General features: G+C 39.2%; 1 protein-coding gene across 1 annotated transcript; it reads right to left on the bottom strand.

Annotated features, from left to right (window-relative positions):
• Positions 1-1,397: 1,397 nt before the first annotated feature.
• Positions 1,398-11,069, bottom strand: LOC124675504. Its single transcript, XM_047211583.1, has 20 exons — positions 10,905-11,069; positions 10,750-10,819; positions 10,018-10,060; positions 9,677-9,754; positions 9,489-9,573; positions 9,325-9,407; positions 9,107-9,164; positions 8,218-8,328; positions 7,609-7,666; positions 7,378-7,474; positions 6,477-6,512; positions 6,176-6,312; positions 5,534-5,604; positions 5,405-5,458; positions 5,133-5,275; positions 4,863-5,012; positions 3,422-3,655; positions 3,264-3,323; positions 2,136-2,369; positions 1,398-1,720 (listed from the first exon to the last, which is right to left on the bottom strand). Exons 1-20 carry the CDS (start codon positions 11,017-11,019, stop codon positions 1,574-1,576), a joined length of 2,064 nt encoding a protein of 687 aa, XP_047067539.1. The 5' UTR covers positions 11,020-11,069; the 3' UTR covers positions 1,398-1,573.
• Between the last annotated feature and the right edge of the window lie 6,740 nt (positions 11,070-17,809).

Raw genomic sequence — 17,809 nt, 5'->3', positions numbered from 1 at the left:
CATGTTTAACCAATCTTGTATGCAGAGTGTGAGAATTTACATGATGTAATAGAAACAATGAAAATACATGTTACGGTGGATATATTGATGTTGATTTGATATTATAGATGTTCGTAATTTTATCTATATGATTGGTCAAATATATTGTATGATAGCTTTTAAATGAACTTATACGCCTTCTCGATGAACAAAGAGAGCATCAGCCACTAACCACCTTCGAGATGCAACATTAATCTTATGTTATATAAAAACAAACATGTAGGCAACAAACTAGAACTTACACATTTATGTTTGTCATAAAAATTGTAATCGTGTTTTTTGCCTAATCAATCTCAAAAAAAATTTTACATCGTAAAATGCATCCACCGTCATTGAACTTTCTCGAGAAGATATAATCTAATTTTCATGTTGGCATATGGGGAGTTTGGGGGATAGCGAGAGATTTCTCCCATGTTGTACTTTCCCCCATAAACCTTATTAAATCCCATCGGCCAAATCCCATCCTACTTGTTATGTTTGTTCGGCAAAAACAACCATGTGTCACGTCGGCTCGATACGAGGGAGAAATATACACATGGCCATATACCAAACCCTTTGGAAGTTTGTGGACTAAATAAACCTCCTCCACAGGTCTATGGATACAATTCACTCTTTTTTATATATCTGTCTATACTAGAATTGAGAGTAAATTCCACTTTTTTCTCAATTTATGCATTTGTGACACCAATTACCACTTTTAGAAGCTTTGGACCCTCTTTTTCCGATGCATGCCCACAAGGTGTCAGGTGATGGCAAAATATCAGGACAATGATGAGGAATGAACAAATGGATTAAAAAAAGTCCGGACATAATTGTCGATGATGCTCTAAGCTTTATACTTTTGTCACGCCACATCAATATAACATGCCTGTCATATCTAACAAAACTATCAACATGCTAAAATAGGGTAAAACCATGTTCAGAGTCCCTTAAATGGAATATTTCCGTAGGATTTTCGCTAAATGAGTATGTCACAAAGCACAAGGATTAAAAAAATTGAATTCACTCAAGAATTTAGGCTGCTCGATTTATCAGGCGATATGAATATCAGAAAAGAGAGATTTACTCTTCAATATGTACACTGAGAAAAGTGATTCCCATGTGAACGATTTACTCTTCAGCAATTTCTGTAATCTCCGCGATCTGAGCGGAACCTAAACAGAGAATCCAATTTATTCAAACAAACGCTTGACATGTAACTCATCTTTACAATTTATTTATTTTGTAATTTGCGGGGGCACTGCGCTCCTGGTCCAGTCTCACCTCTTCCACCTCTAGCTTCAGAAACCTCGAACAAGGAACAACAGTCTAAGAACATCTCTAGCAATACATTCCCACTCTTCAGTCTGAGAGGCCTATGTCAGCTTCCAAGCAGATGGATACATCCGTGCTAAAAAAATACACTAACAAGGGTCAGAGATGTCATCGAGTATTTTTCAGACTGGTTATACATTGTCCGGCAGTAACCTAATTTAGACCTATTGCTCAGCTATAGTACATATAGCGATGTTTAACTCGTTCTTGCGCTAAAGCATTAGTCCGAATCTGAGCCCTCCATCTCCCACTGGCGAGCATCTTTGGGTTCAGGATCAGCGGCGCCTTCAGTAGTGGGCTGACCAAAGAGAGTTGTGCTAAGCTTTGGACGGCGACGATTCTCGGTCTTTTCTTTAGGAGCTTCATCCTGGAAGACATGATATGTATTGTCAGTATATTCAGCAAATTAAGCCCAAAACTGCAAAATGAGCGTAAAATACTTCCTGACTAAGAACAGCCGCTTAACAACAAGACAATCGAGTCCAAAAATATAGAAACTTCAAATCAAATGCATTGACTCATTTTATTGGATGAATGAACAGCAGGCCCTGCCACCATGTGTGATTGATTGGATTGGGGGTCCCAAAATTTCCCATATGCTACAAATCAGGGAACATGATATTCCAGTTTCACTATCGCTGTGTATGGCTCATGCAAGACTATGTTGTCGTTTATCAGCTTTACCAACAAATGTGAAAGCTGAGCAGAGGGGATAGTTGTCCGGATCAGTAAACAGAGCAGGCAGATATATATTTGACATCATAAAGCAAAAAAGAGCCTACCTTTGGAGTCTTCTGAGTTGATTGGCTATGCTTGAACCATATTGTTGCCCATGAAATGCATGCACACATCAGCAAAGCTGGACCAACCCTTGGGTCAGTCAAGTAATCTTTGAAATTGAAGACATTGTACTTAACCCTCTCTTTTAAACCTTTCCCTGCTGAACGGATACTTTTGGTACTGCTTAACCATTCCTTGTTTGTTTCCTCAGGTATAAGATCTGGCACCTTCGAAGTCTAGGTACAGAAGGACAACAGAATGCATCAGTATGTGTACTTCACACGGAGTAATATTCAGGAAACTTTAGCATCTCATAGTTTACTATAAAAATCATCTTTAAATATATGACTGATGAACAACCGACAAGGACTGTTACAGTGATACCTCTACCATAAATAGTTCATTGCAGATTTTAATTAGTGGTGCCAACTAAATATAGAATAAGCTTGGTGCCCAGATGAGATGGATATCAGTATATCACAAGTATAACAATGCTTACGTAGGAAACTAACATCGATCAAATTGGAAAAAATATGCATACATTTGTACCTAAAGACTTAAAAAATATTCGCAACAAGTCAACAAATACTTTGCATAGAGCTCATGCTTCGACCCTATGTGAAGTAGAATTTTCATATTATTATAAATCTACGTGCAGCAAAAGGCATCTCTCAGCCAGCAAATTTTTAGAGTTATTTTTCAACTTTCAAGCGAAATCTGACTAACGCCAACATTGGTACTAAAGAAAACCAACATGCAATGCAGACATCCTTATGGTGTTGGAACAAATCAAAGTTCGCATTGCACCCACCCTCTAGCTATGCCTGTCTCCTCCACCAACCGAGTATGGAATCTAGGACCATTGGTATTCTCGTTGTCGAGTACAAATTACTTCTTTTTTATCCACATTCGTTTTCAACCTTTAATTTAAAACGGACATGCTAATGTTGTCAGAAATACAACCTCCCTTTGGAAATAGGTGACTCAATTTTGTCTAGATATGTATGTAAATGCGCCTACATACATCTAGACAAAGCTGAGTCACTTATTTCCGAACTGAGGGAGTAATATTTTACTTTAGGAGACATGACAGAGAAAGTTCAAAAGGGAGCATGCTTTAAGTGACTTACAAAGTAAGGGATTTCTCTAGTATCTCCATCTTTAATAACCTGAGAGACCCACTTGTTTATCTGAAAAAATAACAGTTAAGAATGTATGTTTTAGATAGCTGCATAGCTTGACCACACACACACATATATATGTACTAATACACCATTAAATTGTGCACCTCTAGAATTTCGTCCAGGCCATTATATCGAGCCACTAGCTGGGAGGCATCAGGAGTATCCTGACCCTGGAGAGTATCCATGAGATTGTGCTTTTTGTCAGCTTTCAGCGCCTCATATGTTGCATTTCTTTGGAAACGGACGATGAATACTTCGGGCTTATCATTGTCGTCTTCAAAGCCTCTAGGACCACAGGCTCCATTATAATCAGTGGCAAGGTAGAAGGCACAAATTTTCTGTGAAAAGGGTACTGTTATCCAAAGTTACAAGCAGTCAAGCACAAGTACAATAGCACATCCTGCTTTCTTTCGAAGAAACACCTATTTCATTGTTATCCAAAGTTATAAGCAGTCAAGCACAAGTACAATAGCACATCCTGCTTTCTTTCGAAGAAACACCTATTTCATTGTTGAAAATGATATGACTCAGCCATTTTCTGAAGCTAGGCCTGAAATGTTTCAAATAATGTGGTCCAGTGAAGTACATCAACATTCACTGTAGAAAATCGCCAATCATTGTAAAATTTCGAGAATATAAACTTAGATGGACATTTCACTTCGAGGATAGCTTAGTTTTGCAACAGAGATTAATTTTTAAGATAGAAGAATACTCTGTATATGATAAAAGAACCATGGATAAGCTTTGCAAATACAGGCGCCCACATTTCAGGATCTTAAAAAACCAAAGAGGCATGCACTACAAAACCATATTACCCGAGAGGCCTTTTTCAATTGGATCAAGTACTGTTCTACCCACCACAGGCTAGGATTCTGGTCTGTAGGCCACTAATCTAAAGCTATAGGGTTGGAATCCTGGATATTAGGTGTTAAGAGAACCCATGGAGCACATCTTCATCTGAACTCAAGCAGATAAATATGCCCATACCTCAACTAATTAAGGAAAGCTGAGCAAACGTCCTATCTAGTTCGCAATAGCCACAACAATCTGTATAGTTTCAATTATATATAACAGTTACTGGTAATCTGTTAGATTTTCGTGAGATTTCATTTTCCTTTGTACCAGAAAACTATTCATTACCTCGCAAAAAAAACTATTCATTACACTAAGTTGTTCATAATGCTATACGCCTGGGTTACCCTAAGATTTCAAAGCATCTCCCACAAACTCTGAAGAAGGGCACATAATTACAAAGCACTGCTCAAATTTGGATATATGGAAAACTGGCAGCAAACACTATAGTACTGTCATTATATATGAATGAAACATTTCAGGACTATAGTACCAAGAAATCAGTCAGTTATTCCCAACACAGATAATTTGGAACCAGTATAAAAGCATAACTGCAGGAACAAAGAGAGGAAGTGCTACTTAAAAAAAGAACCTGTGGCCTTCTGGAGTCACGTCACCAAACAGCAAGTAAAACATCACAAGCTAAAAAAAATGCATGTTGATAGTAAAAATGGAATTTGTGAAGCAGTTTACCTTCTGTACTTCTCCATCTAACCAAACAAAGGTCAACCTGTCATCTTTTAAGGCAGTTGCAGCACTTGCTACCTCTACTATATTTTCCACGTTCCCGGTAGTACTTGAATCAACAGCAGTTAGTAGTTGGTCTTGGGCTTTTCGCAAAATCTAAAGAAGTTTCAAATTCCAAAAGCAATATAAGTTGACAAACTAACAATGAATGGTTAGAAGTTGATTCAGGAGGGACAAACCCCATCATTGTTCATTGCACTAAGCTAAAGAACTTACTTGTCTCTTTTTACTTAATTCTACACCAGGGCGACCAGCAACGACTACACAATACCATATAGACATGTCTTTTCTAGCACGTGAATGACCTCTAGCATCACAACCCAATTCCAAAGATGTGTCACTTCTTAGCTGCCGCAGTTCTAATCAAGAAAAGAATGAATTTAGTATATTAAAAAAAGCACACATTTTCTCTTTATTAAAAAAGGGTGCATCAATGATAGCATGGCAATTCCGTATACTGCTGATTGGCAAACAAAGTTTAAAGATACCTTGGTGCTTGTGCTCCTCCATTATCTCTGTGAACTCCGACTTGCTAAAAGTTCCTGAATTGGAGGTAATTAATCAGTCTAGGACTCCACTGCATAAAATCAAAAGGCTAAATAGGGATAGAAGCTTGCCATGGTACACAACAGGCTTGGCACCGGGACCCTTCAAGAAAACAAGTGCAGGAGCCGATTCCACTCCTAACCTGATTTGGAAGAGACAAAAAAAGTACCGATAAAAATTATTCATAAACTAAACACAAAAGTACTAACATATTCCACATAAAAATAAGGTTTGCCTTTTCACTAAGTAACTCAATAGCTCACTGATCTGGAGATCACATTTTTCACTGCTAGGGCTACGGTCTGTGGTTTCAGCATGCACTTTTCAGATTGTTAACTTGATTCTTCTAGAAGTGATTAAGCAAAATGAAATTGGTCAAGAACACTTATCCTAATTCATCCACTATTCTTGAATACACAACTATTTATGCACGAAGTCAAGAGTTTATGCATCCACGTGGATTAGCTCCAAACAAATATAAGCTGGTAGCCATATATGCCTACCATGATCAATTTACTGAAAACATGAAGCTGTAGTGAGAAGGTCTAAAATTACAGTTTGTATATTTAGCTTGATGGAAGTTGTTTAAATTCTTAAGAATATTAAATTTCACGTTTCACATTTACTTATTAAAACATGTACACAGTAGCAACAATCATACCATGAACATAGGCACAAATAAGAAAGAATGAAGTTGTAGATAAAGAACGTACGAATTCCACCAAATCTGGGATTCATCTTCTTTCCACATAACAAATGCAAATGATGCATAGCTTGAATACTCTTGGGCAGCTTGGCGAAGGAATGGAGTAGCACGCTCCCCAGTGCTTGAAAAAAAGATAACCTTGACCTATGTAGAAAACGCAAAAGATGACATGCAATTATGAATTATGATTGTATGTGTGTGCTCGGTGCTCCACATGCATATTGAAAAAGGTGCAAGTAATAAATAAGGCAGTTAGCAACAGATGCATGAGTGTATGTATGACATAGAAGGCGGTAAATTTACTGTACCTTATGATGGCCACTCTTCCCAATGAACTGGGGGCCCTGAAATGATCAGCTCTGCATTAGAGACGCAATTCCTCTCAGATAAAATCATATCTAACTAAAGTGCAACTATAGAATAAAAAATGGACAGTGCAGAAAATTATGAAGCAACAAGAAGCGTTCATAGATGAGTGTACTTGTTGTCTATTGCTCTATTATACTCCTTCCGTCCCAAAATATAAGGCGCCTTTAAATTTTGCTGGTCAATGACTTACAACTTTGACTATGATTTGTATTTACAATATCTTTACAAAAATTACAAATATATTACGAAATGAGAATTGCAAGACGAATGGAACGATACAATTTATACATTCTTAATCCATATATTTAAGTATACATTGGTGGTCAAAGTTTTGCATCAAAGACCATGCGAAAAAATGTATGCCTTATATCTTGGGACAGAGGTTGTACTTGTAATGCCACACGATAAAATCATGCAGCATAAAGCAAGTAGTAATGTCATAAGATTAGGAATCATTATTGTAAAGAAACAAGTAAAGACAGAACTGTGTGTGGGCAAAAGATTGTGAAGACGGAACTAAGTCCTAAATTACACTGGGGAAAGTATTAGAACCTCAGCTAATCAAACTGGTACCTGGTTGTAAGCATCAAGAATATTTACTTAACTGCCATACTGACACATATATCTCAGATAGTGAGACAGTGAGACAGGAGCCAAGAAGGCAATTTCATATGTAACATTCACTAGGTCTATACTCCATAGCACTTAATTCAACTAACTAACACAAACTATTTGCATGTTGTGGTACTGGTTACTACTTTTGATTTAATATGATTCCTTAGGACAATCACATGAATACGAACAAGAGTAACAGAAGATAGAACCAATGATAAGCCTCACCAATGCCTCCTTTGAATAGTACAAGATCCGAGGTAAGCCAACAATTGACGATGCTACCCAGTCAACAACAGAATCCACGGTTAGCTCACCAGGGAACCTAGGACAGGAAATGGTTATAGTGAGGTCATAACTTGAACAGATGGAAAAGGACATAGAATAAATAATAGGAATAGACGAGTCACTCTTATTAGTTCTTTATTCAATACTCTGGCATCTGACCAGAACAGTCACCTCATATAACAGGATGGACTTCTGCAGTTAGCAGGATATGCAACCACAGCTGGTATACCTGCATGTGTAAAATGGATACACAATAAAAAAACATAAAACAGCACAAAGGCTTTGTTTCTTTAAAAAGAGAAACGTCATGTAATTGTTCAAATTCAAACTACTAAAAATGTACTCCCTCCGTCCCACCAAAAGTGTCAATTTTGTCAAAATTTAGATGTATCTAGACACTAACTAGTAGGTAGATTAGATACATCCAAACTTTAACAAAGTTGAGACACTTTTGGTGGGACAGAGGGAGTATATGTAAAATACAGGGCAAACTTATAGGAAGTCTTTCTGTTGATGCTTATAGTATGAACATGTCAGTTAGCTTCAATATTCTTTGGTTTAACATTGTTCCCAGAAGCATATCAAGTTCATCATATTAACTTCACACATTGAACTTGCCTTTACCAACTCTGAACCTACTCATTTTGACAAAATCTCTGGAACTAAGATCCCCCTAAAGTAAGTATTTCCATGTTCCACACTCCCACTGATGATACCTGCAGTGCTTACTGCTTTTCATCTTATGAAGTAAACTTAAAGGGGCATTCTATCTTGACATACCATTGCGAAAAAATGGCTGTTGAGAGAACCTTTGTTCTGCAAAATACCCAGCCAATTGCCCATCACCAACTTCTACCATAGCAGTGTTTGCTAGACCATCCAGTCGAGTGGCTAGATCATGAAGTAAAATTTTATCAGGGACAAAATAGAAGACAATGTATTTTTGGTACACATATAAAGAGTTCTCTATAGAAACTTTAATTTTCTGCACTGTGAGAGAGAAGCTGTTGCTATGTTGACAACAGCAGATTATTTGGAAAGGAATGGAAAATGCTATCAAGTCAACTGTCAACAGATCCACAAAGTTACTGCTCAGAGATAGCCAAAACTGCAGTTTAAAATGCAACCATATAGAGTAGCACAAATTCATTTCAGAAAACACACTATTGTGGACAAATCAAGTTAGAAGTAGCAGCATTGGCGGAGCCAGGGCCCGGCTAGCCTGGGCAGCTGCCCGGCTATGCCCAGAAAACTCCAAAGAACTGTAGCAAGAATGGGAGGATCGAGCTACAGTTTCCATGGGTAAATTGCAGTCGGCCAGCTCACTGTGTAGTCTGCCCCGGCTCTGCTTAGGAGCTAGCTCCGCCACTGAGTAGCAGAGCATGGTTTCTATGTATGCCATGCCAATTTAAAAGAAGACAATCAACTGCATTTTCTACATTTCAATTTGCACACCTCAATTTATGAGAACTCCGGTTCTATCCGTCACACTTGAAGTTTAACAAATGCTATAAGAGGGACTGGACATAAAGAAAACCAATGCAACTCTGTTTCTCCACAGCCAATACTAGTGAGGAAGACCATCACTTCTCTTTTTGTGAAGTGTCCAAATATGTTATCAATGACAGCAATGCGCAAAATAGTAGCCAGGTCAACATGATGAGCATACCAATTTGCTTCCAGTGCTCGATGAATTGAGCACAACGAGGACTCCCCTTTGAATAAAGCTACACAGCATAACCAAAACCAACTGATAGTCAGGGTTTTTTATTCTCCAGAAGATTCCGACAAAAAGATATTCTCAGGAATAGTGCAAATATAATGTGAATACAACACTGGGAAGGTACATTGGTAGTATAACGCCAAGATTAAGGTCGTCAAACTTACCAGTATGAGCATCGGGTAATCTTCAGCAATAGCAGACATGAATGACTCGTATGTGAGTACATTGAAGGCGTGATCAGTTGAATCTATGGAATGGAGATGGTGTTATGTCAAAGGCATCAAGAAAAAATATCAGTTATTATCAGAACTTAGACTGTGTAACTTACGAACTAAAGAATCTTTTAACAAAGGGAGATCTATGTTCAGAAAGTGCTCCTTCTGATATTGGTCTTTGACTCTTTCGAGGACATCCTACCATGATGAAAAGGAGTAACTATGGGTTAGACCAGAAAGGGAGAAAAAAGAAGCCTTTCCATAGAGGTGCACACATAAAGGGAGGGGGGAAGGAGATTACCATATGGTGATCCAGACCAAAAAGATCATAATCCCGCTTCAAAATTGGATTTGTCAACAGCTCATACGCATAACGGATCTGTATAAAACATAACAGAATTGTCCTTAGTTCGAACTATAAAGATAACTACAGGGGACAATCAAGTAATAATGTGCAGGTTACAAAAACAGAAGTACTGTACATAGCAAAATACATAGTGAGAAATGTACATAGAAAAATAGTAATGCAATTCCAACTTAAGGTGCCTTGGTCCGGTGCAGAAAGCTAATCAGCCACCATGCATACAAGATACAACACATGAAAGTGTGGAAATATCACCGATCATGAACTCTAATTCTCACCTTTAAAATATCAACAGTTGACAGATCATTCGTTTCAGCAAGCCTGAGTTGACATCACAAAAGGATCAGATTTTTTGTTAATAACGAATTAAGAGTATGAAAACGAAACATGGCAAGAGCCAACAAGCATAATGGGAACCAACATAAATTTCCAATTTCAGGTATGCAGTCACGTGCAGGGCCCCGTCGGAGTCATATGTCATCTAAACTAAATTCCAAACTGTTGCCTAAAAGTTGATACTCCCTACCGTGGGTTTGATGTCAACCCAATCTCTAGCCTCTGTACAAATAGAATTTGCAGCTACTAATAGGCAGGCTGCATCATTCATTTGCAGTACCTTGTATCCTAGAAAACAAATATCTTAGTAACAGACTAGGGTGGGGAAAAGAGAATGATTCTGCACTAAAAATTTCTCTGCATTATCTCCAAGCTACGAATTTAAATCATAGTCACTATGCTTATTCAAGCAGTGATCATGTCCGACAAGCACCCCACCCATATACGAAACAGGTAAACTAGAGTAGATCTCTCATGTAGAGTGCACAAACACTACCAAACTGGTGAAGCTCCAAACAGATGTCGGACCCCATTGCTCCAAACAGATACCCACAGAATCAATTGCTCGTCAACTACCCAAAACGACCACATGGACTGCACTCGCGACTACAGTCAGACTCCGCCGAGCAGAGCAGCTCAGAAATTATCAGCGGAGTCAGATCAATCGCGCTCACCACTCCTTGGAGAGAACCCCGTAGGCTTCGGCCACCCTCTCGACCGGCGCAAACCTCGGGATTCCGAGCGCTGCAGGCAAAGCAACCAATCAGGCAACGAATCTCGGAACGCGCGCGCCCGGGTTGGGCGAGAGCGCGAGGCTGTGGGCTCTCACCGTCGTAGTGGGAGGGCGGGAAGGACTTGGGCAGGACGAAGAGCTGGAAGAGGAAGCCGGCGGCGGAGAGGAGGATCGGCAGCCAGTAGCGGCGCGCCTCCTCCGGAATCGCCATTGGAGACAGCTCGCAGGGGCGGTAAAGGCGAGGGGATGGGTATCGTGGGTTTTGCCACTTTGCTCTTCGCGTGGCGACGGCCGACGAGGGCCTTTTTTTGCCTTTTAATAAAGTTTTCTCAATTAAACAGATAGGTTTGGCATTTTTATTTATTTTAAAATAATGGTATTTTCTGAAAAGAAGACAAAGACTTGTACGTGCGTGACAGATAGAAACATCAATGTCCAATCCTGCAAGATATTTCATCTAATCATGAATCATCCATCTTCTAAGGGTCATCTTTGGGTTGTACAATTGAGACACGCAAGATAACAAAAACACAGTAACTTGATAGGTTTGTCAGATGACAACACACAGAAAAATGTTATCGGGATAAAAAACGCATGAAAAAAATTACCTTGATCATATGTGATTGAGTTTTAAAAGGAGATTGAAGTTGATATTTAAATCTCTATGAAATTGAATCGTAGGGTTTTGAACCATGAGAATTTACATAGAACCGCTCATTTGGCGCATAGGCAATCCGTAGGAAAAATCTTGAGCATTAAAAAAATCCTACGGAATTCATGCAATACCAAAGAACGCCCAAGTTTTCTATTTCTTTGTGGTATGAGCAATCGGTAGACCTACGTCTTCTCACTAAGATGAGAAAAGACTTTTAACACAACTCGACATATTTTGGGTGGAATATTGTCAAAATATAAAAATAAATGCATAACACACTACATATGGACCTGAGCTACAAATTGGACAAAAGTGACAAAAAAATATAGACTTTGGGTGATGTGTTCGAAAGCTCCATGAACAACCTCAATGTACGTTAACCACTTTCAGTTGAAGATACGACGGTTTCTCCCATTACAAGTGTTCCACATGATGGAGATGATGTGTCCACTATGCTAGTACTTGAGATTCTTATTGGCCTAACTCAGAGTGGTCTCCCTCTAGAAATGGGTAGGAGCAAAGTTTCCTCGGTTATGTGCCACGGGAAGATGACTATCTTACTGTGAGGTCATGAATTGCCTACAATAAAGTACAAATGTGAAAAGATGTATCATGATCTTTCAGACAAAGCAGGCATGCCGCGCCATGGAGAAATCCTTGCACGACAAGGATATTGGGCTTGAGAATCATGACATGCAGGACAAGCGAGCATAAAAAGTTCCAAACCTATTACATGAATAAAATCAGGGCAAGATATGTGTAAATGAGTTCCGTACCTTGAGGTGCATGAGCAATTGACATCAAGGGTTCATAGTCATGTGAAAGAATTAGGTCTACGTGCCCCAATATTAACCCTGCTCAAGGCCTACGCCATATCGATTAATTTGAGATACTGAGGTTGTAATACTAATACGAGACACCCTCCATTCATTTGTCATCTTAGAGCTCCTTGAAGGTCGTCATTTTTGTCTCTAAAGACAATCATGTGTGTTATCATTCAAGGATTTGGAGAACCGTGGCTAGTCCAATTGTCAAAGCTAGAACATAGTTTTATGTGACATCCGTGATAGTGGTAAACGTGGAGGCAAGGAACATAACCATCTCAGAGCCATCATATGGGACCTAAGTCTTTAGTTGTGTGAAAATAGTAACACAAATAAAGAAAATATTGAGATCTTACCACAGAAACTCTCATAGTACGATCATAAACACATATCATGAAACTTACGCTCTCTAGTCTATTTGTTCGCTTGTGTTGTAAACCAAAGCAAGACCTATTGGTAGTCTTGTTGGACCATACATGACTATGAAGGATGGACAATATTGAGATCAAAGTTACCACATAAACTCTCATCGTAAGCTCATAACCACATATCATGAAACTTACGCTCTCTAGTCTATTTGTTCGCTTGTGTTGTAAACCAAAGCAAGACCTATTGGTAGTCTTGTTGGACCATGCATCACTATGAAGGATGGGGCCGTCCTTCTGTAGCGCTTAGCACCATCGGACAAACAATCATAGTTCTTGTTACACATTGTGAACGTGGACACAAATTAGTACATCAACATCATCCAAATTTTTGAGGAGGAATTAAATCGGGAAATTTAAACACATACTAGTGAAATAGCATGGACCCCATGTGTGGTTTGGTAATTCATGACAATAACTATGGACTAATTTTGGGTTGAGTTATATTTGAAGTGTTTGTCCATAGGCAATACTTGAACTATATGTTGGCTTCAAGGCTGAAAAAAAGTTAAGAAGATCAAGTGTTGACCAAAGCTGGTATTCAGTGAGGGGTCCAAAGATTGGTCATGAGAAAGTTGAACCTATGAAAAGTATGTATTGAAGGATAAGTTCGAATACGCTCTCATGTGTATCTTCAAGACATCAACATAATGAAAAAAATGAATTCCAAGTTCAAGATGGGCCCTCTATAAGATATCATATGCTTGAATATTGTTGTAGATTTGGTGATGATGGATATGTGAAGATATGCCTGAGAAGAGGCTCTCTCAAAGTGGAGTATGGGGGCAATTTGCAAAATTTCACCAAGCAAGCACAATCAAAAAAGGTGGTCCAACTTGAGAACGACAAGATCGTCATCATCTCGATCAAGTGGATTCTAAAAATAAAAGGTTTGACATTGATAGGTTTTCTCGTTTAGCGGTCTTGTATTGTCACCTAGGAGACTAAGTTATAAGATTGATTGTTGTACTATCAAGGAGGGTTCTGGAGTGAGTAACTGGATCGTATCGTTCGGAGAAATCTCAATCATTTACATAATTTTCATAATATGTATTGGTTTTTATTTTCATTTTAACCATGTGAGGAATTAGAGCTTGTGGTTATTTTCATGAAAAATTCTAGTCATCAAAAACAATGTTTGTATGAAAAACTTGATGCATTTTTATGTTGGAGGTGTTACCGGTTCATCATGTATGGAGGTTCCAAACATCTATGTGCTTTGTATTTTATCCTTTGTTGACTCTTAATATTTCTAACAAAATTTGTTTCATCCTAATCGGAGTTTGCATGCTCACGATATAGCTTTTTTTTGGAGATTTAATCGGCTCGTCTTTTATAAAGAGGTCAAAACTTTGATATTGTGGTTTTATCCTCCCTTCTTATTTATAGTGTTTGTCTATATGGTTATATAGAGTGTGTTGTTATCTTCAAAAGAGAACCAAGCGCATCGAAATTGGAGTTTGTATGAGCAAATTATGGCATTTTCTGTACATGTGGTTTGTTTGGCTAGAATGGTCCGACCCAATTCCGCGCTGAGTCCCACAGGAGGCTGGGAGCCTCGGTATTTTCCCTGGATTTGACACCGGAGTGGTCCGACTCGCCCATGCATATTAGACACAAGCCGCACCAATTTCCCAGAGTGGTATGACCGGCCCAGAGTGGTCCAGCCTGGCCAACCATTTTGGACTCTCGGGTTTCCTGTTGTGCATGCCCAACGGTAAGATTCGGTGGGGGGCCTATTTAAGGGATCTTATTCGCCAATGGTTCACCGAGCCTTGAGCAAGTTCCCTGCCAGTGTTTGACCCTTTGGAGCTTCCTTGCTCCCTATTCCTCTCATGATTCTTGCATCTATTTGAGGTAAAAGAAAGATGATATTCAGATCTATGTTTGCACCAAACCACATGTCTTCTTTGTGAATGGAATCCTTTGGATCTAAATCTTGAAGTCATTTGTTGTTCTCCTTCATTGTTCTACGTCTCATATTCCTCCATAATATTAGTTTTTCTGGTGTGATTTGGGAGAGAAAGACTTGAACACTTCTTTGTACTTGTCACTGCATTTGGTGCATTGGTATGAGCTATGCACACATATTCGTGGAAGTGAAAGTGAGAAGCTCGTTACTCGGGTGATTGTTCACGGAGCTTGTTCCTCGGGTTCTTGGAACCCAAGACGTATTTGGGCTTTATGGTGAAACTTGGGAGCCTGCAATTAAGTTGTGGGGATTGGCTCAAGATTTGTGGTAATTACTTGGGAACCTCCAATTAAGTTTCAAATATTTCTCCCAGTTTGTACAAGTTAGGTAACCACCATTATGGGTCCCATAGTGGATCGGGGAGTTCCCTTCTGTGGGAAGGCTTGAGGAGAATATGGTCATCCACAATAGAGGGTAACATCGCAAGAGTGTGAACTTTGTTGGGATAAATCATCGTATCCACGTGCTTTGTTTATTCCTATAAAAAACTCTTTACTTATGCTCTTCACTTTGTGATAGGCTTTGGTCTTGAAGTTATATGTCTTACTACCACATAGTTATTTATCTTATTTAACGTAAGTTGTTGGGGGGAAACTGCAAATGGAGGTTGAGCTACATGTAGCTCTTTATATTCAAAAATTTAGAAACCATATTTTGAAGTTTCAAAAAAATCTGAAACAAAATCCTAGATGTAGTCAATGATGAAATCTACAAACGTGCAAAATCTTAATGTGAAATTATTTGTATTCTAGGATACACAAAAATGACAAAATCTGACAACAAGTTTTATAGTTTTGAAATGTACACTGTTCACTATACTCAGAATTCACACATTTTTCATTTTTGTGTAGCCTACGATGCAAAGAATTTCATATTAATAATTTGCACTTCATAGATTTCATCATTGACTACATCAAGAAATTTTTTCAGATTCTTTTAAACCTAAAAATATAATTTCTGTATTTTAAAAAATAAAGAGCTACATGTAGCTCGACCTCCATTTATCCACACTCAAGTTTTTGGTGCATATAGTTGAGCCTAGCATATATAGATTTTATGCTTCACAAACTAAACGTTAGATTTATGTTGCATTTGTAGAATAATATATCATAAAAGTTTTAAATATCCTATTCACCCCCGTTTGGTGACATCCCTCACATTTCAATTAGGAATCAATGGGAAAAACTTAAAACATAAAGCATTTGCGATATGGGATAAATGAATTTGGAAAACAAAAAGTATATATCATTTAAAATGAAAATGATAGTATGAATATAAATAAATAAATAAATAAGGAGGGAACAAAAAAACATAAGAAAAAAGTGTTACAAATATAAATTCAAAACTTTTTGACCATTTATTTCATGCTTTTGTTCATCATCCCAATAAATAAATGCAATGCAAGGTTAAAAATGGTTATGTTGATGCAACCATGCATTTGAACTTCTTATTTTAAAAATCATAATTTTATGTTATGTTATCGTTCTTCAATTTAATAATATGATCTTCAATACCTAGAAAACAACGCAGACATAATAATGTATTATAGGTGACAATAAAGTTTCCCAGTTTTTTCTCCGTTTACAGATGCTTATTATTTTTAAAAGAATTGTTTTACAAAGAATGTTCTTGGTGGTATATAAGATCAAGACAAATGTTTGTGCTCAGGCGGGTCCCCGACTCACACACACATCATTCCTCCCCCGCGCGTTGCTCCCTCGTTCCTCTTTTTTTTACTATTATCATCCATGGTCCATGGAGATATGCTATTCCTCCTCCGCCTCCTCCTGTCTCATAGATTTTCCATAGCCCACAACCTCCACCCGCCTTCTCCTCCTCCTCCTCCCTTACTCTTTCTTGAAAGCTCATAGCTATGGATGCTATAAATCAAGGTTGAAGGCGAGATCTAGAGGACGGGATACCAAGGGATCAGGTTGGGGGTCCCTCGATCTAACTCTCACGAGACTCGGACAAGTTGGCTTCATTGTCGGCGATGTCCGTATTCAACACAACAAGGTTCACTTTTCGTGGATGTTGATGTTGCATACGCGCGCGTGTGTGTGTGCGCGCGCGAACACACATGCGAGATGCTACGACGATTTTTTGACGTATGTTGCAAGTTTGTTTTTCGGATTTTTGTTCCTGCATATGTGCGTTCAGAACGCTATAAACTCAACTGATGCTTGTTTTGCTGCGAACACACACACACACAAGATGCTATAATGATTTTGGGTATTGCTACAAATGCTGCTTCGACGCTACAAATATTTTTGTGTGATGATGCAAATATTGTCGGCCATGCTTCAAAGTTTGTTGACTTTCTCTAGATTTTGCTAGGACCGGCATGTTTACACGGCGAGTGATGATTTGTTGCATACCTACTTTCTTGTTGAACTGGTTTTTCAAAATGATGCATCTTTATTTGCACGGTTTTGACACTAGTGAAAAATGCCACGACAATGTTTTAATTGTAGGAAAATATTGCTATGCAGGTCGGAGCATGCTGCAATAGAATGATGTTGATCCAACAGATAGGGAGATGCTCGATCTTTCCCCAAGATTGGCGAACCAACGGGGGCTAGCACGGCCCTAAGATCAAGCCATGCCACCATACATGATAATGCGCCCCAGCACGCACCGGTGCCATCGCCGCCCGCAGCATACCAGCGGCGGCGCTCCCGGCACAGGATGAGTCCATCAAAACTAGGGTGATAGAATTGCACAGAAAGAGTTCATGGTGAACTCTCAGTTAGCAGTACGGGCGGACAATTGCTAGGCGGTCTCAATTAATAACAGTACAACTTTCACCTACATAGTATTTTGGAAAAAATCGAGTAAAAAGATGTGCGGCGGCCCCGTCTGATACGACGGTCCCGGCGGCGAACATCAGAAGGGCTCATCGACGTGGCCTCGTCTGGATCGTCCAGGTCGGAGCACACGCTCCTCGTCTCCTCGAACTGCCGCTTGTCGTCGAAGTAAGCCGCCGAGATACTGTGGTACCAGTAGTGGCCCTCCAGTGTGTCCACCCGCCCAGTGTTGACCAGGGACGCCAGCGCGTCGTAGACGCAGCTCCCGCGGCCGGCCTCGGTGACGACGACGGCGGGGCACTGTTGCCTGCAGATGCA

This window comes from Lolium rigidum, chromosome 7, assembly GCF_022539505.1.
Source record: "Lolium rigidum isolate FL_2022 chromosome 7, APGP_CSIRO_Lrig_0.1, whole genome shotgun sequence".
Taxonomy (NCBI): Eukaryota; Viridiplantae; Streptophyta; class Magnoliopsida; order Poales; family Poaceae; genus Lolium; species Lolium rigidum.
The sequence above is the reverse complement of the archived record's forward strand: the minus strand, read 5'-3'. Positions and strand labels throughout refer to the sequence as shown.

Bases quoted from the DNA above. Each gene is read 5' to 3' on its own strand.
- LOC124675504 (XM_047211583.1), bottom strand. From the start codon at position 11,019: ATGGCGATTCCGGAGGAGGCGCGCCGCTACTGGCTGCCGATCCTCCTC. The intron at 9,574-9,676 runs GTAATCTCCTTC...TCATCATGGTAG, and splicing joins TTGGTCTGGATCACCATATG to GATGTCCTCGAAAGAGTCAA. The intron at 2,370-3,263 runs GTAAGTCACTTA...TTCTGTACCTAG, and splicing joins CTAGAGAAATCCCTTACTTT to ACTTCGAAGGTGCCAGATCT.